This window comes from Chelonia mydas, chromosome 4 (assembly GCF_015237465.2).
Source record: "Chelonia mydas isolate rCheMyd1 chromosome 4, rCheMyd1.pri.v2, whole genome shotgun sequence".
Lineage (NCBI taxonomy): Eukaryota > Metazoa > Chordata > Testudines > Cheloniidae > Chelonia > Chelonia mydas.
In genome coordinates this window covers 33,206,825-33,230,406 of record NC_057852.1, presented here as the reverse complement: position 1 = coordinate 33,230,406, position 23,582 = coordinate 33,206,825, and the positions used below count along the sequence as shown (strand labels likewise).

Sequence of the window (23,582 nt, the reverse complement as noted above, 5' to 3'; positions counted from 1 at the left end):
TGTAGATTTGTGAAGCAGATTCTTTTTTAGACTGGGAGTGAGGCATAGAAATACAAATTCAAGCAACATCCTAAGAGAATGGGTACCAGCATACATAAACTTACAGTGCAAGAGGCACTTTGTGCTGGGAATGGGCAAAACTGTTGGTTCCAGCCAATCAACTTTAAATCTTGTCAGTCTTAACATAAAGGTAGTTTCAGATGTCTGAGTCCCCTTCCTTGTTTCTGTGGTTTCATAATGCCATTTTTCTTTTTTAAAATATCTTCCTTGTTGCTGAATGCTAAATAACCTGGGGAAACTGTGAAACTACCTAGACACAAAGTTCTGTCAAATGCATATAGTAAACAGAAAGGCTTTCTCCCCTCCCTTTCATGGTTTGTTTGTTTGTTTATTTATTTATTTACTTACTTATTTTAATATTCAGACAGCAATGTGATTAAGTTTGGAGTGTTCCTTCTTAAAATAAGAACTAAACCTTGAACTGCCCCTGAAATCTGAGAATGGTAGGCTAAAGAACATCCTTCTCTGAGGAATATGGGAGGATCTGATGTATCCCTGAATCCTGGCTTCCACTTTCTGAAATAGTCATTAAAAAAGACTCTGCCAATTTGTGCTGAAAAAAAGATTGGTAAAAACGTTAAGCCTTCTGGAAGGTTCATAGAATCATAGAAGATTACGGTTGGAAGAAATCTCAGGAGGTCATCCAGTCCAACCTCCTGCTCAAAGCTGGACCAACCCCAACTAAATCATCCCAGCTAGGGCTTTCTCAAGCTGGGCCTTAAAAACCTCTAAGGATGGAGATTCCACCACCTCCCTAGGTAACCCATTCCAGTGCTTCACCACTCTCCTAGGCCTTGTCTACACTATGAAATTAGGTTGATTTTATAGAAGTTGATTTTTAGAAATAGATTTTATACAGTCAATTGTGTATGTCCACACTAAGCGCATTAAGTCGGTGGAGTGCATACTCACTACCGTGGCTAGCATCAACTTACAGAGCGGTGCACTGTGGGTAGCTATCCCACAGTTCCCACAGTCTCTGCTGCCCATTGGAATTCTGGGTTAAGCTCCCAATGCCTGATGGGGCAAAAACATTGTCATGGGTGGTTTGGGGTACATGTCATCAGGCCCCCCTCCCTCCATGAAAGCAATGGCAGACAACTGTTTTGCGCCTTTTTTTCCCTGGGTTACCCATGCAGACGCCATACCACGGCAAGCATGGAGCCCGCTCACCTCACTGCCACCATACGTCTCCTAGGTGCTGCTGGCAGATGTGGTACTGCATTGCTGTACAGCAGCAGTTCCTTGCCTTTGCGGCAGATGGTGCAGTAGGACTGATAGCTGTCGTACGTCTCCTGGGTGCTCCTGGCAGACTTCGGTGAGGTCGATCAGGGGTGCCTGGATAGACATGGCTATTCTCCTCTTAGAGCACCAAATGGGAGTGACTCCAGGTCATTCTCTTCTTTAAGTTTCGTCTCATGGAGATTCAGTCCTGCCTGGAATATCATGCGAGCTGGAGGCTTCTGCCTCAGGCTGCTCTCCCAGCCAGCAGCACTGTGCGGTTGCGCCTACCTCTTGCTCCCATGGCTCATGAAGCCTGGACAGTAGTAAGGAGCAGTTCAGCTATAGGCTGAGCAAGTGCAGAATGGTGGTAGAATGTGCCTTTGGATGTTTAAAAGCTCGCTGGCGCTGTTTGCTGACTAGGTCAGACCTCAGCGCAACCAACGTTGCCATTGTTGCTGCTTGCTGTGTGCTCCATAATATCTGAGAGAGTAAGAGGGAGACGTTTATGGCAGGGTGGGAGGTTGAGGCAAATTGCCTGGCATCCGATTTTGAGCAGTCAGACACCAGGGCGATTAGAAGAGCAAGGCACGCTGCGCATCAGAGAGGCTTTGAAAACCAGTTTCATGACTGGCCAGGCTTTGGTGTGACAGTTGTGTGTGTTTCTCCTTGCTGCAAACCCACCCCCTTTGTTGATTTTAATCCCCTGTAAGCCAACCACCCTCCCCCCTTCGAAAGAAAGTAACTCTTGTTTTGAAACCATGCATTCTTTATTTTTTTTTTTAAAAAAGAGAGATAACGTACGACGGTTATCAGTCCTACTGCACCATCTGCTGCGAAGGCAAGGAGCTGCTGCTGTGTAGGGTGGGGTGGGGGAGGGGGAGGAGGGAAGAACAAGGTCACATGGCTTATTGTAGCCACACTAAAAATCAAACTGCTTGAATGACAGCCTTCTGTTGCTTGGGCCATCCTCTGGAGTGGAGTGGCTGGGTGCCTGGAGCCTCTCTTTCTCTCCCCCCCGGTGGGTTCTTGGGCATCTGGGTGAGGAAGCTATGGAACATGGGGTGGAGGGTAGGCAGTTATACAGTGGATGAGTGGGGGGGCTGTGCTCTAGTTGGCTTTCCTGCAGCCCCAACAGACGCTTCATCATGTCCGTTTGCTCCCCCTTTAGCCTCAGTATCGTGTCTTGCCTCCGCTCTTCGTGCTCACTTAATTCTTTCCTGGCCTCTGCCACTGAATGCCTCCATGCATTAAGCTGTGTCCTATCAGTGCGGGAGGACTGCATGATCTCGGAAAGCATGTCATCGCGAGTGCATTTTTTTTTCCACCTTCTAATCTGCGATAATCTCAGGGACGGAGATGATAGGGGGAGCATAGAAACATTCTATGCTCTACGATTCTGGGGGGACTGCATGGTCACCTGTACTGCTGAGTTCGCCACACTGACCAAACAGGAAATGAAATTCAAAAGTTCCCAGGGCTTTTCCTGTGTACCTGGCTAGTGCATCAGAGTTCAAAGTGCTGTCCAGAGGGGTCACAATGGAGCACTCTGGGATAGCTCCCAATGGCCAATACCGTCGATTTACATCCACACTACCCCAAATTCAACCCAGCACAGTTGATTTTAGCACTACTCCCCTCGTCAGGGAGGAGTACAGAAGTTGATTTTAAGAGCCCTTTAGGTCGACAGAATGGGGTTGGTTGCGTGGATGCAGTCATTTTTTAAATCGACCTAACGCAGCTAAATTCAACCTAACCCCGTAGTATAGACCAGGCCCTAGTGAAATAGTGTTTCCTAATATCCAACCTAGACCTTCCCCCACTGCAACTTGAGACCATTGCTCCTTGTTCTGTCATCTACCACCAGTGAACAGCCGAGGTCCATTCTCTTTGGAACCCCCCCTTCAGGTAGTTGAAGGCTGCTATCAAAACCCCCTTGTCAGCAACATAACCCCTTTTTTGCCTTTTGGTTTATGGTCACACCAGACCTCAAATAATTACTGCTCCTAATTGCTTGCCTAGCAACTCGACTCTCTCAAAGCCGGAGTTTTTTCCTTGTGATATAGCTTCTGTGGATGGATGCTGCTCCTTTTGCAAGAGTATCTCAGTAATATTTAAGCAGACACCTTGCCTTCCTCTCTCCCCCCCTACCTCTTCCCCCTACTTTATCTCCAGTTAATAGGACAGAACCTGTCACTCCTAGTCACTGGCTCAAATCGGCTGACATCGGTAGTAGCAATTGAAATGGTTATTGGATGGTAATGGTCACTGACTGTGCAGTGATTAGCACAATGGGGCTCTACCTTGGCTGGCCACCAGACTCCATCACAATATTGATGTTTTGCTATGTGACAGCTATGCAGTGGCCTGTGGGAAATGAGTGGGTCTCAATACAGTTTTACAGTGCAAAAAACCAAAAAACAAAACCAAAAAACCCCGAAGAAAAACCGTTCAAATTGGCTCTTAAGACAGCCAAGGACACTGACAGCTGAGAGTTCGGTCTGACAAGAAATATGTTGTCTGAACCCAGCGGTTCATCTAATGCAGACTCCCTTCCTTGTATAGACCGAGGTCTAGGAGACCTGGTGATGAGTATTGAAGTGAACTGTACTATTGCCGCTAAAGGTGGTCCATCTGGGTTCATGGTGGGTCATCTTATTGGCAGAGTAACAAGGTGAAATTTACACTGGATTTAAGTCTCTAAGCCTGTCGAGCTGGCACTTTTTATGAATTGCACCCCTCCATCCCTGTTCTGAATGTTGTTGCTTATTCCTGGACTCAGTAATTGTCTTAGTTTTGCTGTTCCTCTGTCCCCTGAGGGGATAGACCTTCCATGTTTGTGGGCTCTGGTCAAAAGTTCTTGGTTTTTTTCCACAAGCAATCAAATATTTCTTGCTTCCTGTGCTACCTAAAATATCTTTTCACTTTTTTGTCAAAACAAGATATTAGTAGAGGCTGTAGGGGATGGGACGATGAATAAAAGTGCGGTGCCTGCTTGCCAGTCACAACACTTTCTCACTTGTTCAGCTTTTTTTAAAAGCTGGGCTGGTTGTATGTTTTTCTTTTCTTTTTTTTGTCATGGGTTTGTTTTTATTTTTTCTTTCTCTCCTTCAAATCTCAGCCTGGTGAAGACCTTTTATGTGCTAAACTTTTTAACCTGGAACAAATGAAAGAGCTGACAGAAATCCTGAACCCTTAAACTCCTTTTGGTGGTAATGGCACTGCTTTAATGTATAGAATAAATGTGAGAACCCAGATCTAGTGATGAGGAAGAAGTGTGAGAATCTTTTAAAGCAAGAATATCCCTTATTGAAGATTATATTTTGTAACCTCCTGTAGCTTTGTGTGACATGAAGACAGATGGGGAAAAAATATCTTAACAGTTTATTGCCTTAAAAAGCTGTTTTGACACATGCTAATTTTGTGTCTGATTAAATTGTTTTGCAATATGTCCCTTGTAATATAATGCTTTTGTTTCTCCCCAGAGGATACTATGGTTTTTGTTTATAAACTGCTAAGGAGGAAAGCAGTTACGATTGAAAATCATCCATCCTCCTCACGTATTTAGGGGAAGGTGCTAATTGCATGAAAAATTGAAAGAGCCATTTGTAATGGAAGGATAATGGTGAACTTCAGAAGTCTCTCTTTTTTTAATTTTAAAAGCATAATTCATGTTTTATAATGTTCCAAAGAGTTCGGTAGGATTGACTTTAGTCTGCAATTATCTATTAATGCTAGCAGGTCTGTATACAACAGAACTACATCTAGTAGTGTTGATTAAAGACGTGAATTTAAAAAAACTAAACCTTGCAAAAAGACCTTGTATTGGTTATATGCCAGACAAGTGTATACAGGATTACTTTACAGTGAGCAAAGGTTAGAATTGTTTAACTCTTCAAACTTTTTTAAAATATTTTTTCTCCTTTAAATTTAAAAAGGCAGCTCTTGAATAAAAAATTAAGCCTAGCAGCAGACAGGAAGGTCCTACATAGAATTTAAAAGGCATCACCTCTGTTGTGCATACCAACAACTTTAAAAAAAAAAAAAAAAAAAGCCTTTTGGCCAGCTGGATGACGATGCTCAGGAGTAACAGAATGAAACGACTGGGTGTGAGGTGGAGGGGAAGGTTGGGAAGAAGCATTGCTGCAGTCTCAGCTATTGTGAAGTTTGTTCATGCCTCTCCCTCTAGGTGCTTGATGTGGCAGATCATGGTCTAGCATGCAGGTATGGCATTCAAGCAGCAGGAGTGTCCAATTGCCAGCAGTGAGGAGTCGGGGCTTCTAAGGCTCAGTCTGTGCCTGATTTTATCCTTAGTTAATAGATGCATGACACAGGTCTTCTGGACCCCTTCTTCCTGCCTTGAAAAACAGTTTGACTCCTAGTGATGACTGAAAATAGTCTGAGCAGACCTGTGAGAGTCAGTTTTCAACCATTGGTGGTTTTTTCTAGCATAGTCAATGCCTAAACATAGACAGAAGAGTGTTCATTTTGTCACAGGCCTGAGGTGCAGTTTGGGCTCCTCTGTAAACCCTAAGCAACAGCGACTAGAAAAGCAGTCCAGATCACACTCAGGATTAATACCCCGAGCGTTCATCTGGTCAGTGTGGAAGAGGAAGGGATACATAGTAAACTAGATGGAATCCTACAGCAAGTTAAACAGATGCTAAGATCAATTAAAAGACATTTTTTTGGTTTCGGTAATGCTGAGAGAGTGCAAGTTTTCACCTTGCAAAGTACTGTAAACTTGACTTATTGAGTACTGAAGCTGTGTAATGTTTCTTAATTAACTTGATAAATCCTGGAGATGTATTCTTAGTAATGATGGACGAATCTCAAACCGCTAGCAGGTCAGCATTCAGATGTCTATCCAAAGTCTGAGCTGCTGAATTGTTAAGCAAGCCTCAATCGAGTCCTTCCTTAGCATTTGGTGACTGTTGCAAAAATTCTGATCTTTGCACACAGGAGCAAAGATGTACATGTGTGTGCGTGCACATGTGAATCCTCCTCAAACCACTCTCCTTTTCTCTTTTGCTTTCCTCTCTTCCCTGCACAAACAAATTCATGGATCTGCTCAGTATGTGTTGGGGATATTCAGTTCTTGACTGATACTCACAGAAAACTCATACTGAAGCATCTCCTTTACATGTAAAATGAAAATGTTAATAGAATCTTCTCTAAAAATTGCTCCAAGTGCTCTATTCTGCAAGATGCTGAGTGTTCTAGCACCAATCCAGCAAAGCACATACTTAACTTTAAGCATGCTAATCCCATTGACTTCCCTTGTTACTTTCCATTAGCATTTCATATTTGTACATGTGGTGGAGAAATGGCATGTTGATGATGGGTAAAAGCACTGGGCATCTAGGATATAGCTAGCTAGCTTGGGGTTCAGTTAGTATTCAGATGCCAATCGGAAGACTAAGTTATTAGCCAGAGTCAGTTCCCATATATACTGTGTGGGTTACAAGTCGTCTTCTACCTGTAGATTTGAATGCCCTTTACATATAAAAGTACCTAAACTCTTCCAAATTATTCTTGTTCTTCTCTTGTAAACATAATTAAGATGTGGTTACAAATCAAGTTAAATCTGCATCTTATTCTTGTCACAGTTGAATTATGGGCTCTGATAGAAAAGTCCTGTTCTCAAATGCCACATCTTTTCAACAGGTTTCTGCAGTTCTTACAAATTCTTATATCATTTAGTAGAAAATTAATCCTGGCAATAAAATTCTGTAGGAAGATTCAAATAACCTGTCTAAATGAGATTTCTTTAATAGAGTAACTGCAGTAGGGCCCTGTTGTGTTAATTTCTGTTACATTCTGTAGAACTATTCCACAGAAGGCACAATTTCAGGTACTTGCAGATGTTTTACCTCCAGATGTGTTGCAGCTTGCATTGTTAAACTGCTGCTTTTGGTGTAATCATTATACCTGTAGTGGATTTTTTTCAGTTTAAAATGAATATTTTATTTAAAGACATTGGACCATCGTGACCATATCCAATGATGGATGTCTAATGAGATGACTTTTTTACCTTCAATAAATGACTGTTGTCTGCACTGATGCATGCTAAGACTTGATGCTTTAAATCTTCAGCCATTAGCAGACTCCATCAGCAGAGAAGTCAAATCACTTAGAGCTGAGACTTAAGACTTTTTTAAACCCAAATTTGCATATTATTGGATAAATCTGTTAATACGATTTAACTGGACTCAAAGTTAGTTAAAAAGTTTTTTTTCCCCACTGAGAGTATGAAGGGTCAGTGTCTACAGAAGTCTTGAATTTCAATAAACTGACCCTCTGCTTTTCTTGCCTTTTTGTATATTATGTGACCAGCATGTTAACTACATTGAACAGGATCCTGAGACTTGTGACACTACACCACATAATCAAGGGTCTGTGTACTTTGCTTCCAGGGACATGTATTCTGTGGCAGACTCAGAGCAAGTGTAGATGGTGGGAAAAAGACCAGTGTCTGGTAGCACCTTGTTGAAGTTAGCAGCAGTGGGGGAAAAGGTCCCACCCACCTATTATGTCATGAGTTTTTATATATTTCAATTTCTTTGGGGCAGAGACTGTAAGTTTTTACACAATGTCTAGCACAATGGGGCCCTAATCTGGTGGTTCTCCAGGAGTTTTACCGCAATATAAAATGTGTAATAGTAATGAAGGCATTGCAGGGAAGAAGACTTAGTAAAGGCAAAGTCTGATCACTGAGCAGCTGCTGCAGTTAGCAGTTTGCTCCTTTTGGCTTTTTGTGTATTGATCTCTACAAGCATTATTACTTGCAATATAAGAATTAGTGTTTTTGGCTTGTTGAGATTGTGACTCCATTTTGAAATAAGGCAAGAACACTTGAGAACAATTTCCCACTACACTTAATAGTGTACTAGCATAGCTTGTATAGTTTTGTTTGTGCTTTTTGGCTAAAAGTTAGTAGGTGATGCCTGTCTGTCTCTGGTTTTCTGATTAAGAAAAAAAAAATCACAACTTGAAACATAGTGAATACATTTCTTACTTTCAGATGTTTCAAATACATAAACACAGTCTGCATAAACACACCTCTGAACCACAAGAACTTTTGCATTGTAAGCAGGGACAAAAGACAGGACTGGGGAATATTTCCAATTTCTGTGATTCTTGCATATTTTAAACCAAGGCCCCTAATCTAATCATAAACCTGACAATTTGCTGTTCAAAGAAAAACAGTACTATTACTAATCTCACCTCATTCTCAGTAATGAGACCTCATTACAGAATTCTTCAGTCCTTACTATTTTAATGATATTTATATAGCATAGTATATAAACATTTATAACATGCTATGCTGTAAATTTAAATGTCACCTTACAAAATAAATGAGCAAAGTATGTTTTGTGATGCATCTGATTTTAAATTTGTTTTGTTCACTAGATCATGTGGAATAAGCAATCTGTAGAGGATCTCCTAGCGATTAATACAAATTAGCAGAATCTTGCCACATTCATTTTTACTCTCCCACAGTGTTTCAATACCATATATCATTGTAAGACACCAGGAGTTTCAGAAGTAGTCCTCTTATTGTCTTGATGTGAACTGTCTGTTGCTGGACCAGCTTCTAGTGTTTGAGGGGTTTTTGTTTCACCATCCTATCCTAAACTGAAGGACTCCAAGACTTTGAAGATGACAGCCCTGAAAATGTTTCTACCCTAATGTCTAAAGATTATCAACACACTTATTACTAACCAATTAAATTATATACAGTATGCAAAACTTGCAGCCTCTTAACCTCTTGAACATAGGGACATGAATAGCCACAGTGTCACCTTTGTCTCACAGGGTGGTGATGATCATTGGGATCGGGCACCCAGCAAAGTACCTGGCTTCCTGCCACTGCATGCAGTGCACATCCTTACTTCACCAAATCCAGTCTGGGCAGCAGTGCTGAAGCAGCATAAAAAGAGCATGTGAGGAAGTACATCGGTCCCCTGCATTGGCTTCCAGGCAGTTTCATATGCGAGTTTGTCTTCAGTCCTAATCTTCAGTGTTTCTGGAGTTTGGTCCATTAATTGCTTTGAAGATCAAATTTCAATCTATAAACCAAGAGAACTGTGCTCCTCTGAGACAATAAAAATAACAAAGCCCAGGACAAAGGGTGTGAGCTGAGGTCAAACCACCTTGAAATGAGGGGATCTGCCAGTCGCATGATGGGGAGGGGAAGGTTGGGCAAGGGAGGAGTTGGAAAGATGCAGAATGGGAGTGTGGAAAGATGGGGGCACAGGGACAGAAGGGTCTATAACCACTAGAGCACTTTCCCATCCAGAACCTGGAACTGAACCCAGGAGTCCCAAGTCTCCAAATTCTTCTGCTGTAAGGAAATAACTGTGAAACCCTCTGGCAGTGGCTCCTCCACAGAGAGGATAAAACCCCTACTACTGCTACCAGTTACTCCTTTTTCTAGAGTGGCAGAGGACTGTGCTGCAGATTCAAGGATCCAAACTCTGACCCAAATTGGGGGTTAAAAAGATTCCACATAATTTCACATTTTTAAGTTATTTTTTTAAAAGGAAATAACATTTAAAATTTGTTCATAATGTTAAGGTTTCAAAGTCAAAAACTCAAACTATGAAATGCCAAAAGTAAGGTTGCCCATGAGTCCTGTGGAAACAGGTGTGTGACATGTTATTAAAGAGACTCTCATAACACATGCACAAGGGGGCTGAATTAAAGATGCATGGGCAACATTAATTCTGACATTTCTTAACTTGAGTGCTTGTCTTTGCAACCTTGATATTTTTAACATAGTTTTTTTATGTCTTTTGTAATATAAACTGTATTAAGACTAGACAAAACTAAAGGAATCACTAGTGAAAAATACTGATTTTTAAGTAAATTATTTAATCGGTGTTCAAGTTGCAGAGCATTTCCTGGAAATTTATGCTAGATGATGAAAATGAAAGATAAATGTTTAGATATGAGGACTATTTTTAATGTGATGTAGTTTACATTGTAAATACACATCTTTTCCAGAGAATGAATGTCTTGTTGATTGCATTGTCCTAGTGCCTAATAATAACAGTTGATATGGCAATGAATTTCTAATCAAGCTGTTCAAAACTTTTTTATTTTTAAAATCACTCATTTAACTCCAGTGCCTGTTGAACACATGCAATAAAGGCATGTCTCTTTAAGGTGTCAGTTCACAATAAACATATCTGAGATAGTCTTCCTCTTCTCCCTGCCCCAACCAGAGGTCATCCAGCAAAACCAAAGAAGGCCGGATTCTTTTTAAATCTTAAAGCAATTAATAAATAAGTAGCATGATAATTGCAAAATGGCACAGATTCTCTATTTAAAAAAAAAAAATTCTTTACAGGTCATCTTTCTGCAATTTTGCTGTTTCTCTATGATGCACAATCTGAACCAATGCAGTAGCTACTCTAAACTGGCCAATTCGGTGGTGGTTATTCTAGTATTTAATCAACTCATTTTTTCTGCATTTTTTTCCCCCTTCATTCTTTGTTCACAATCATAGAAATCAGGGTTGGAAGGGACCTCAGGAGGTCATCTAGTCCAACCCCCTGCTCAAAGCAGGACCGATCCCCAATTAAATCATCCCAGCCAGGGCTTTGTCAAGCCTGACCTTAGAAACTTCTAAGGAAGGAGATTCCACCACCTCCCTAGGTAACGCATTCCAGTGTTTCACCACCCTCCTAGTGAAAAAGTTTTTCCTAATATCCAACCTAAATCTCCCCCACTGCAACTTGAGACCATTACTCCTTGTTCTGTCATCTGCTACCACTGAACAGTCTAGAGCCATCCTCTTTTGAACCCCCTTTCAGGTAGTTGAAAGCAGCTATCAAATCCCCCCTCATTCTTCTTTTCCGTAGACTAAACATCCCCAGTTCCCTCAGCATCTCCTCAAACTCGTGTGTTCCAGTCCCCTAATCATTTTTGTTGCTCTCTGCTGGACTTTCCAATTTTTCCACATCCTTCTTGTACTGTGGGGCCCAAAACTGGACACAGTACTTCAGATGAGGCCCCACCAGTGTCGAATAGAGGGGAACGATCACGTCCCTCGATCTGCTGGCAATGCCCCTACTTATACATCCCAAAATGCCATTGGCCTTATTGGCAACAAGGGCACACTGTTGACTCATATCTAGCTTCTTGTCCACTGTAACCCCAGGTCCTTTTCTGCAGAACTCCTGCCTAGCCATTCGGTCCCTAGTCTGTAGTGGTGCATTGGATTCTTCTATCCTAAGTGCAGGACTCTGCGCTTGTCCTTGTTGAACCTCATCAGATTTCTTTTGGCCCAATCCTCCAATTTGTCTAGGTCCCTCTGTATCCTATCCCTACCCTCCAGCGTATCTACCTCTCCTCCCAGTTTAGTGTCATCTGCAAACTTGCTGAGGGTGCAATCCACACCATCCTCCAGATCATTTATGAAGATATTGAACAAAACCGGCCCCAGGACCGACCCTTGGGGCACTCCACTTGATACCGGCTGCCAACTAGACATGGAGCCATTGGTCGCTACCCGTTGGGCCCGAAAATCTAGCCAGCTTTCTATCCACCTTATAGTCCATTCATCCAGCCCATACTTCTTTAACTTGCTGGCAAGAATACTCTGGGAGACCGTGTCAAAAGCTTTGCTAAAGTCAAGGAACAACACGTCCACTGCTTTCCCTTCATCCACAGAACCAGTTATCTCGTCATAGAAGGGAATTAGATTAGTCAGGCATGACTTGCCCTTGGTGAATCCATGCTGACTGTTCCTGATCACTTTCCTCTCCTCTAAGTGCTTCAGAATTGATTCCTTGAGGACCTGCTCCATGATTTTTCCAGGGACTGAGGTGAGGCCGACTGGCCTGTAGTTCCCAGGATCCTCCTTCTTCCCTTTTTTAAAGAATGGTACTACATTAGCCTTTTTCCAATCGTCCGGGACTTCCCCCGATCGCCATGAGTTTTCAAAGATAATGGCCAATGGCTCTGCAATCACATCCGCCAGCTCCTTTAGTACTCTCGGATGCAACGCATCCGGCCCCATGGACTTGTGCATGTCCAGCTTTTCTAAATAGTCCTCAACCACTTCTTTCTCCACAGAGGGCTGGTCACCTCCTCCCCATGCTGTGCTGCCCAGTGCAGTAGTCTGGGAGCTGACCTTGTTCGTGAAGACGGGCAAAAAAAGTTTTGAGTACATTAGCTTTTTCCACATCCTCTGTCACTAGGTTGCCTCCCTCATTCAGCAAGAGGCCCACCCTTTCCTTGACTTTCTTCTTGTTGCTAACATACCTGAAGAAACCCCTCTTGTTATTCTTAACCTCTCTTGCTAGCTGCAACTCCAGGTGTCATTTGGCCTTCCTGATTTCACTCCTGCATGCCTGAGCAATATTTTTATACTCATCCCTGGTCATATGTCCAATCTTCCACTTCTTGTAAGCTGCTTTTTTGTATTTAAGATCAGCAAGGATTTCACTGTTCAGCCAAGCTGGTCGCCTGCCATATTTACTATTCTTTCTATACATCGGGATGATTTGTCCCTGTAACCTCAATAAGGATTCTTTAAAATACAGCCAGCTCTCCTGGACTCCTTTCCCCCTCATGTTATTCTCCCAGGGGATCTTGCCTATCAGTTCCCTGAGGGAGTCAAAGTCTGCTTTTTCTGAAGTCCAGGGTCCATATTCTGCTGCTTTCCTTTCTCTCTTGTGTCAGGATCCTGAACTTCACAGGTACTAATGCGGAGAGTGGACCAGATGATACGTCTGAGGGAAGGGAGCAGAAGGAGACTCCGCTGATTGGAAGGCATGAGATGCACTGTCGTAGGGTTGGGGGTTCCATGACCACCGCTCCCAAGAGAAGGAGGTGGGTGGTGGTGGTCGGGGACTCTCTCCTCGGGGGGATTGAGTCATCTATCTGCCGCCCCGACCGGGAAAACCGAGAAGTCTGCTGCTTGCCAGGAGCTAAGATTCGCGGTGTGACGGAGAGACTGCCGAGACTCATCAAGTCCTCGGATCGCTACCCCTTCCTGCTTCTCCACGTGGGCACCAATGATACTGCCAAGAATGACTTGAGCGGATCACTGCAAATTACGTGGCTCTGGGAAGAAGGATAAAGGAGTTTGAGGCGCAAGTGGTGGTCTCGTCCATCCTCCCCGTGGAAGGAAAAGGCCTGGGTAGAGACCGTCGAATTGTGGAAGTCAACGAATGGCTACGCAGGTGGTGTCGGAGAGAAGGCTTTGGATTCTTTGACCATGGGATGGTGTTCCAAGAAGGAGGAGTGCTAGGCAGAGATGGGCTCCACCTATCGAAGAGAGGGAAGAGCATCTTCGCAAGCAGGCTGGCTAACCTAGTGAGGAGGGCTTTAAACTAGGTTCACCGGGGGAAGGAGACCAAAGCCCTGAGGTAAGTGGGGAAGTGGGATACTGGGAGGAAGCACGAGCAGGAGCGCGTGAGAGGGGAGGGCTCCTGCCTCATACTGAGAAAGAGGGGCGATCAACGGGTTATCTCAAGTGCCTATACACAAATGCACAAAGCCTGGAAAACAAGCAGGGAGAACTGGAAGTCCTGGCACAGTCAAGGAATTATGATGTGATTGGAATAACAGAGACTTGGTGGGATAACTCACATTACTGGAGTACTGTCATGGATGGATATAAGCTGTTCAGGAACGACAGGCAGGGCAGAAAATGTGGGGGAGTTGCACTGTATGTAAGAGAGCAGTATGACTGCTCAGAGCTCAAGTATGAAACTGCAGAAAAACCTGAGAGTCTTTGGATTAAGTTTAGAAGTGTGAGCAACAAGGGTGATGTCGTAGTGGGAGTCTACTATAGACCACCGGATCAGGGGGATGAGGTGGACGAGGCTTTCTTCCGGCAACTCGCAGAAGTTACTACATCGCACGCCCTGGTTCTCATGGGAGACTTCAATCACCCTGATATCTGCTGGGGGAGCAATACAGCATGCACAGACAATCCAGGAAGTTTTTGGAAAATGTAGGGGACAATTTCCTGGTGCAAGTGCTGGAGGAACCAACTAGGGGCAGAGCTCTTCTTGACCTGCTGCTCACAAACCGGGAAGAATTAGTAGGGGAAGCAAAAGTGGATGGGAACCTGGGACGCAGTGACCATGAGATGGTAGAGTTCAGTATCCTGACATAAGGAAGAAAGGAATGCTCCCCTGCTTGCTCCCATGCTTCACTTATCATAATATGCTCTAACTACGTAGACCTTACAGAATGAACTTCTTTTTTGCAGTCTGGCTTGCACTTAAGTTTTGCTCCTCCTGCTTATGTGTTGCCTTTATTTTCCAGCTCTTCGCTCCAGTTTTTTTATGCTTAAAACTCTGATTTGTATGCTGGTCTGTGTCCCTGGCCAATGTGTTGCAAACTCTATTCTGCCAGATTTAAAAATATCTGACTGTGAAGCATACCAACAGCAAGCAAATCCAAATCTACTAATGTAACCCATCTCATGTCACACTCTGCAGACCCACAGGTTTCTCTGAACTGGCCATGCTGGAAACACTGTCTCTCAGGGGTATAATAGTTTTCTAGCAGAAAAGCACATAACAAGATCCAGTGGTTGGAAACTGAAGCCAGACAAATTCAGACTAGTAATAAGGTGCACGTTGTTTAACAGGGAGGGTAATTAATCATTTGAACAGCTTACTTTGCAACATGGTGGATTCTCCAAACTTGAAGTCTTTTTAAATCAAGACTGGATATATTCTCTTTCTAAAATATATGGAATAACTCAAACAGAAGTTATGGGTTTTGGCTTGTGTTATACTGGAAGTCAGACTAAATGCTCATAATGGCCCCTTCTGGCCTTGAAATCGATGCAGCTGATGGGCCCCAAAGTACAAATTTAGGGTTGTTGCCTCCAACCCTTTTCACAACCTGCCTTTCTTAAGTTGCCACCCCACTCACCCCCATTTTTCGGGGGGGGGGCTTTCCCATCCTCTTCATCCACATATTAAACACCCCCCCACCCCCCACCCCCCGGCATTTCTGTGTCTTTCCTTATTGTCTGCCCCCTTAGCCCATTGGTGACTGGTAAAAACATCTGTTTGGCTGCTGCTTTCCCAGACTGTCTTCCCACGTGTTGCGGCTATGGCCAGTTACTACAGGGTTGCCCAGGAACTAGGGGATAGTTAGAAGACAAACTGGCTCCTTTTCATTTGTTACCAGTTGCTTTCTTCTGCACCCTAGCAACAGCAGGAATTTTCTGCAATAAGGTGGAGATTTTTAGCACATTTCCCTGCCCCCTACTGGTCATCTGTTTTTGGCTCTGGTGGCCTAGTCCTGGTTTCTTCTCCCTCTTCCCCCCCCCCCCCCCCATCCTCTTGGTCTCCCATGCTATTGCAGCTCCTATCTTGTCTTGCATATAGCTCCAAGTGGAGAGTGATATTGAATGTGTAGCACTTCATTTACAAAATGAGCTGTTAGCACCTTTGAATGAAGAGAATTACTGCACCCTCACAATGTCCTCTGCATAAGAATAATATAGGATTTGCCATACCATTTCAGAGCACTTCCTTTGTCCAAGTTGGGTATCTGCCTCTGCCTCTGTTGTGAATGCCTAATTCAGAGCATAATCCTTCTCTTCCCCCACCCCCCTCCAGTAACTTACCTGACTGACAGCAACTGCACAAGAATTCCTTTCTGACTCTGCAGGCGATCAGTTTATCCCCTAAAGCATGAGATTTCGTTTTCAGTTTTTATAAAACTAATCAATCCCTTATTTCAGAGTGGCTGCAGTATTTGACTCTGCCCTCCTGTAATAGCAAATCCATGGATTGATACTTAAACATTTTCCTTTTTAGTTATGCATATACATTATGGAAGTGGCTTTTTGTCATGTTATGAAGCAGGGCAAAAGCTTGGTCTGGGTCAGGTTTTACAGTGACTTTCACAACTTTGAATGCTTTCCTGAAGCCACCAGTGACTCTTTTCCTTTACAGGGTATATTAACTTTGTGTGTGGACACCCCTTACATTAGTTCTTGCTGCATCACTAATCATCTTTGTTGCCCTTGTCTGGTCCTCTTCATCTTTGCTACCGTTTACTTACGGTCAGGTGATCAAAACTCAATGCAGTAATTCAGAGACTGCCATACCTTCTGCGTATAGCATTATTTTCTATTCTGTCTCTTTAAAATAATCTCTGCAAGTCAGATCAGGAGTCCTCATTCTGCAAGCGCCTAGAGAAGGATGCTTAGTGTTCATTCTATATAAAAATTATTACTGTCAGTAAATTTTTTTTTTAGGTGGGAGGAGGGAAAATAACTTGAACTTTAGATATCTCAAGCTTGCCACATCTCTGCCATGATGTCCCCATAAAGCTGCTATCTAATACCTGCTAGGAAAGTGCTGAGTTTCAATTACTATGACACTGATCATCTTATTATATCTACATGTAGCCAGTTCATGCTAAAACATTCTATTCTTGTTACCCACATCCTCTCCACCCACCACCCAGTCCACATGTTCATTTCACCCACTTGTTAAGTCTTTGTTTCTGCCTGTAAAACCTTTGTGGCAATGGGAGGCTAAGCTCCCGAAGGTCTTTTAGGCTCGTCACTTCCTACATTGTTCAAAACTACATTTATTAGAACAAAAACAGTCCTCTATGGAAAAACCTAAGGATTTGCTAATCCATTACATTTCAGTCAGTGTTTTGATGGGAAGATTGGGATAATTTCCCTTGCCTTTGGAGTTGCCCCTCTCTTGATCTGCTAAATACTCCTTACCAAAAATAATTTTAATCTCTGATATATCAGAGCACAACACTCGCTCTTGGAATTGACTAAATTAGATACCGAGTGACAGATGTCTTTCCCCCCCAAATCGTTCTCCGGTGAGATGATCGCCCTCCCACAAGGTCTCCGTTCCTTTCAAGAGAGTTTTAAAACACTTGCTATGTTAGCAATGCTCTCAGTGTTTTGTTTTGCTTTTTTTTTTTCTGGAGGAGCTAGCTGAAATTTTCCAAATTATTTATTTTATTTATTAAACTTTTCATTGAAGTGTCAAATATTGGGTTGGTTTAAAAAAAAATTAGCAACTCTGTTTTCAGGAACAAAGTATGAATATTCCCTGCAAAGGATATTGAACATGAATTTGCTAGGCAGGGTATGGTGCCTTTCATTGATAATGACTGAATGTTTTTAATTTGGTTGGGGATCAAATTAATAGATTTCCAGGTCCTTTTGCCCCCTCCTCCCCCCCCGCAAGTGGCTTCACCCTGGTACATGAATTTTGTGAGTGTAACATAGTAACAGTACTTCACTGACTATTGTTTCAGCTGTAATTATAACTTAAATCTGCATAAACATGCCTTGCTTGAAAAAAAGAGAAAATAAATGATATATGAAATATTCTACAGTTGCTGAGAAAAGCAGAGTGGTCTGAGAGGTTCCAACGGGATAGGGTTGGAGAGGTAGGCTACAAAACAGGTGTCCTACTAAATTCTGTGTCACTGTAGCAAGTTCATATAATTGTTGTATTAAATAACAGTGTCTTCATCTCTTAACAGCAGCATGAAACAAGTAGAGCGCAGATAGTATTTTAACAGAACATAAAAATCAGCCAGTGGAACAGTTGCGTTTTGGTGTTTCCTTTCTGTGTAAAGTACAGGCAGGCTATCTTTTACTCTTAAATCATTTTTATACTCCTGACTTGTTGAGTCTTGTTATGTTTTTGTGATGCTACTGTATCCATCCAGTGGCTGAGGTTCTGAGCTATTTTAGCCTAGAGGCAGGGAACTAATCAGAGTAATTACTGATGGTTGCACTTCAGAAACTTGTGTAGCTGAGATCAGGTCAGTCTGGATTACGTCAAATGAAGGGCTATGAGGATTCTCTGGAATGGTTTCAAACAAAGATTGGGATTAAAGCCCCTCTAGTGTGCAAACAGATGCTGGGTGGTGGTAGGGATGTCAAGAATAAAATATCAGAGCTACCTAGCAGTTTAGGTACTGCCCAGAACAGCAAAGGTAATTTGGGAACTTGATTCGACTCCATCCTACTATTTGTTGGAGTCTGTTTTGTATATACACATTTAATACCTGCAATGACTACCATTGAAATGAATGGGGATGACAGCATGAATTTAACCTTACTGAAGATGAGTAATCAGTCCACTTATTACCACAATATTCTCCACTTTTGCTCATGGTGTTTGGATCACAGGTTGTATCTTTTTTTAAACTCCTTGTCCAGTTGTTAACACCTCGTTGTCGTGGATACAAGAGCCCTTTGGAAGATTATTAAATTAATATCTTTCTCTCAGCACCTGGTGGAACAGAGTCTCCATTCAGCTCAATGCAAGTTTCCACAACAGCTTGACTCATCGCTAGTGTTAACCAACAAACATTTTTGCGGTGGCTCAGTCTTGGGCTTTTTATAGTTTTGCACACTTGTTGCATATAGGATATCTTACAGCTGCTAGCTTTTACTGAAGCTTCAATTAATCATTTTTCTTTCACAGACCTTTAAAAATAGAACAAAAACATTTAGAGCTTAAACTGAATCTAATATATGGCATTGTTATCCCCCAAAGTCTTCTCAGATTAATTGATTTGAATGTATTCTTGAGCGGTGTTGGAAGAGTGGTCATCCAAAGATTTTTAAAAAAAGAAAGTGAAAATTATGGCCAAGATTTTTTTTTCAAAAGTGACTACTTTTGGATATCCCAATTATTGGTTGCTCAACTTGGAGCACCTTTAAATGCACTCTTCAGAAAGTCCTGGGCATTCACTGCTTGAAAATCAGGCCCCTCTGAGACATCTCAGGTTGGGCCCCAAAGGAGTAAGGCACCTAAAATCACTGCTCACTCCTGAAACCTTGCCTTAGCTTCTTTTTGCAAATATGTGGCATATATTCTCTAAAGCCTTTCTTACATTGGAGTGTTTTGTGGAAATTGTCAGCAGTGAAATTCCAGTTGTGGTAATATCATAATGGTAGATTTCTTAGTCTAATGTACATAAAGCCCCAGTAGTCTCTGAAAGAAAAAGCCATCAGCCAGGAAACCTGTTTGCCTTTGTATGAACTCTTAACAATTTTCTGCATTTGATCATAAACTCATAACTTTTTTTTTTAAGCTGACATTCTGTATATGGGAAAGATCCTGCTAGAAAATTGTGGTTTCTTTTGTGGCTGAATTTACTTTGTCTATTAAACACGTTTTTGGTTTTCATTTGTGGAAATAGTGCAGTTGTAACATTTTGAATGACTTTAAGGCAACATCCAATCTTTCACTAGTAATTTGACCAGTGTCGTCTGAATGCCCAGGAGGGATCTCAAGATGTAAGAGGAGTTTAGCATACACAGTTAAGCTAAACTGTTTTTCTTTGTGTGTTTTGTTTTGTTTGTTTTTCTTTGGTTGTCAGGCCAGCCAGCTCTGCTGTGACCTCTCAGTCTAGATTGCAAGTTCTCTGGAGCAGGGACCTTTTTACCTGCTTGCAAAGTCTCTAGCAGTCTGTTAGCACTATGCTAATAACAAATAATGATGCATCATTCTGTGAGGCCACAGGTAATGGCAAAACTTCCATGAAGTGTGGAAGTGGCCCAGAGAGGGTTCAGTAAGTACCAGTTATTCCATGTACATTACTATTTCCAAAAGAGATTCTGAAAATCACACCGCATACTTGAGACCCTATGTGCCAGCACCATGCTCCACTGGAGTTTTTTTGTTATGTAACAACAGAGATGGAGCCAGTGACATGACTCTGTTCAACCTTAAAGAGCAGGGTTAGTTTTTAGCTGTTCTGGTGTGACTGCCCTTTTGAGTTTGGTCAGTGAGAGCATAACTGGCACACACTCAGGTTAATGGACTTCAGTGTTTCTTTGCAATTAACCTTTAATGTTCATAAACCTGGTATAACATCAAGGTAGTTTAAAGCATAACACAGGTTTTTAGGTTTGAAAATCTGTGACCCTCTGCTTCTTTAAAGTTTTTTTTTTTTTTTGCTGGTCGTCATATGGGAGGGTGTCCTCCACCCTTTGCACAAAGATGAGGTTATGTATGTGTCTTATAGCATTCTTCTAAACACCAGTGGAAGGAAATATTTTGTTCGGTAAGTCTGGACTGATTGTTTTCTCCTAAAAGGCATGTAATTTTTTTGGGTACACACTGATTGACATACAAAACAGTTGGGGCTGTTAAATTTTCTGTGGAATTTGAGGAAAGTTTAAGTTCAACTATATTTTTCAAAACAATGATGAAATGGGTATTTGTGTATATACAAACACCAACATGCTTAACTACTCACTTTTCCCCCAAATACATAGGCTTCAATCTGTTTTTATATGCAATCTGGGAGTTGGGTGAGGAGCCATTTTATCATATGTATGATTTTATTAAAAGACAAATCTATAAGAAGAACTTCATCAGAAACTGCTTTATGGTATTGTACCCAAACATTGCATTTCAATGCGGGATTCAACTTCCTGTATAGGAACAGTCCTGAAACTTTCACCACCGAAGTGATCCATAGTCATTCAAATAGTTCCATTGTCTTCAATGGGATTGATCAAGAAATGATTAAGGGTTTACAGGATTAGATTCCAAGTTTGTAAATTATTTGGGATGAAAGTATCACACCAGCATAAAAATCTAAACCTCAAAACTTGCATATGGTAGCAATGGCTATTTTTTAAAATTGTGTAGTCGTTGAGTGTATACTGAATACTGTGCAAAACACAGAAGGCATAAATAGTCCCCATTTCCTGGAGCTTATAGTATCTGTGACCCAAACTGTGATAGGCTCTAGGTTCAGATCTATTTGAATTGCTCAAGTCTTTTGCAGTAAAATACATTACTTCACAGAATAATTGGGGAAAGGTTGATGTGCACAGTCCATAATACAAATTAATAAAGGGAAACCAATCTCTCAAATGGTTGAAGATTGGTTTCCTTTATCAAGCTGTACAAAAAGAAACCAAATTATTTGATTTCTTCTCCTACTCTACATGACCTAGATTGTGGCCATTGTGTCTGTTGATGCTCTTAAGTACAACATCGTATTACCTTTTGAATGTGGCCTGGAGAGGGCTGGAACTCAACACATTCCCTACATGTTTTAGCTAGTCCTCTCTCTTTTTGCAAAGAAAAAATCTATGTTCCCCACCCTTCCCCCCACCTTCCCTCTGTCTTGTCACATTATACATGAATAAAACACACTCTGGGAAGGAGACCCTCTGAGTGAAAAACATAACCTTTCTGGCTTTCTAGCATGAGCAGGATTAATTGCAATTAACCACAATACTAAGCGATAACACTTATAACATGATACAAATCCTGCTTAAGCAAATTGACTTGGCAGCAACTTTTAATAATAATAATATTCCTGTTAGATTGGTTATTGGGGGGGGGGGGAGGGATGCAGCATATAATGATAAAATGCCATAATCTGCAAATATAAATTTTCATCCAGCTTTAAAACACCCTGTGTGTGTGTGTATGGGCAAGCTTCACTTCTGTAACTCCACTTCCCTCTCCTTAGAAACCTGTACCTGTTGTCCTCCCTCAGGAATTTCACCAGGAGAGAGGCAGCTCTAAAACTGATCAGGGCTCCATAAGAACCCAGCTGGAAGAGGCACCGAGAGCTTGCTACCACAATATAGCTGTACACAGTATAGATATGTGACCTGAACTGAAAAAAGGCCCTCTCCTATCCTGGAAAAAGTGTCTACGTGGGGGATAATAGTGGCATAACTATATCCGTTTATATTCATTCATGTTGTTCTGAATCTTTCCCACCCATTTAGACAAGGCCTGATTGAATGTTTGGCCTATCCCATTATATTAGCAGGTCGGATGACTCTGGCCTCTTCAGTAGAGTGGAGATTTTGGGTGACTTGCATTGCTCTCTGCCTCTTGCTTCTGGCAGATTTATCAGCCCATGAGGGCCCATGCCCTGGAGAGCCCAGTCAGGGACCTTAAGATTGAGGGAAATGAATAAAAGCACAGTATCACTCTTCCGCTAGTACCAGACTTACAAAAGGCTTTTAATGAAAGCCGAGCCCAGGTTGAATACCTTTCCCTGAATGAGTTTGTGGAACGCTGGCGTTCCTCAGTGATCACCTGAAGAACACTGATAAAATACATTTTAAAAAAAATATTGAAACTTAACATGAAACTTTCCAAGCAGAGTTTGATTCAGTGCTCAGATTTGAAATGAAATCTAGATATCTGTAGAATAGGGTACATCTTTGCTACTTGCCATAAGTAATCTGAATCTATGGCAGGGGTGGGCAAACTTTTTGGCTTGAGGGCCGCCGAGCCTCAAACAGCCTGGCCTCCGCCCCCTCCCATTTCCTGCCCCCTGCCTGCCCCCCTCAGAATTCCCCACTCATCCAACCACCCTTCTCCTTGTCCCCTAACCGCTCCCTGGGACACTACCCCTTATCTAACCCCCCCGTCTCCTGATCACTGTCCCCTGATCACCATCCCCTGACTGCCCCCTGGGATCCCTTGCCCCATATCCAACCTCCCAGCCCCCTTACCATGATGCTCAAAGCAGCATGTCTGGCAGCCGCGCCCCCCGGCCAGAGCTAGACACGCTGCCACTCTGCCCTGCAGGAGCGCACAGCCCCACTGCCCAGAGTGCTGCCCGCGCAGCAGTGTGGCTGCTTGGGGGGGGACAGCGGGGGAGGGGCTGGGGACTAGCCTCCCTGGCCAGGAGCTCAGGGGCTGGGCAGGACAGTCCACTGGCCATAGTTTGCCCATCTCTGATCTGTGGGGGTCTCAAACACCGCCACTACCAGAAATGCAACTTCTGGTAAGCAGTGACTTGAAGGGGTATCTATGCATAGATTAGCCAATTAAGATCACTTTTTGACCTGGTACTTCTGGGAATGTCAGACTTCTAAGAGTATCCACTGATTCTTATTTTCTGTTCATTGGTAGAGCTGGATGGAGAGGTCTAGAGAGAATTCCTCTGTTCTTAGGATGGTAATGGCACAAGCAGTGGTAATAAAGTTCCCATCCCCACAGTCCCATCACCAGAGTGTCTGGTCCCTCATATACAAGGTACAATCTCTAGAGATGAGTGGATTGTTCAGTAGTCTGTCCATTTAGTCCTTGGGGCCTTTGCCATCCATGCCGGCTAATGTTTTTTTGGTGTAAACATCTATCCAGTAGGAAGTGGACTGATGCCACCATTCCTCTTACAGAAGCTACTGAGTGCTGCCCTCACTGCTCTTGAGAGGGGGCTCGGTAAACAACCTGCTCGCCTGTTCCAAGCACTTAAAAGCAGCAGGTGGCAGGCATGCTGGATAACCTGATGTCTATGGTGTGTGAAATAAGATGTTTAAATAAATA

General features: G+C 42.6%; 1 protein-coding gene across 7 annotated transcripts in view; it reads left to right on the top strand.

The window, feature by feature from the left end:
* LEF1 (lymphoid enhancer binding factor 1) overlaps positions 1-23,582 on the top strand; it is a 99,401-nt gene that overhangs the window by 33,452 nt on the left and 42,367 nt on the right. The window contains exon 1 of one of the 7 annotated variants that reach the window (XM_043545301.1): positions 23,152-23,291. The exons of the other annotated variants lie outside the window; for them this stretch is intronic. Coding sequence (XP_043401236.1) covers positions 23,175-23,291 — 117 coding nt within the window. The 5' untranslated portion in view covers positions 23,152-23,174. Of the gene's footprint in view, positions 1-23,151; positions 23,292-23,582 lie in introns of those variants that run through there. 7 annotated transcript variants of the gene reach the window in all.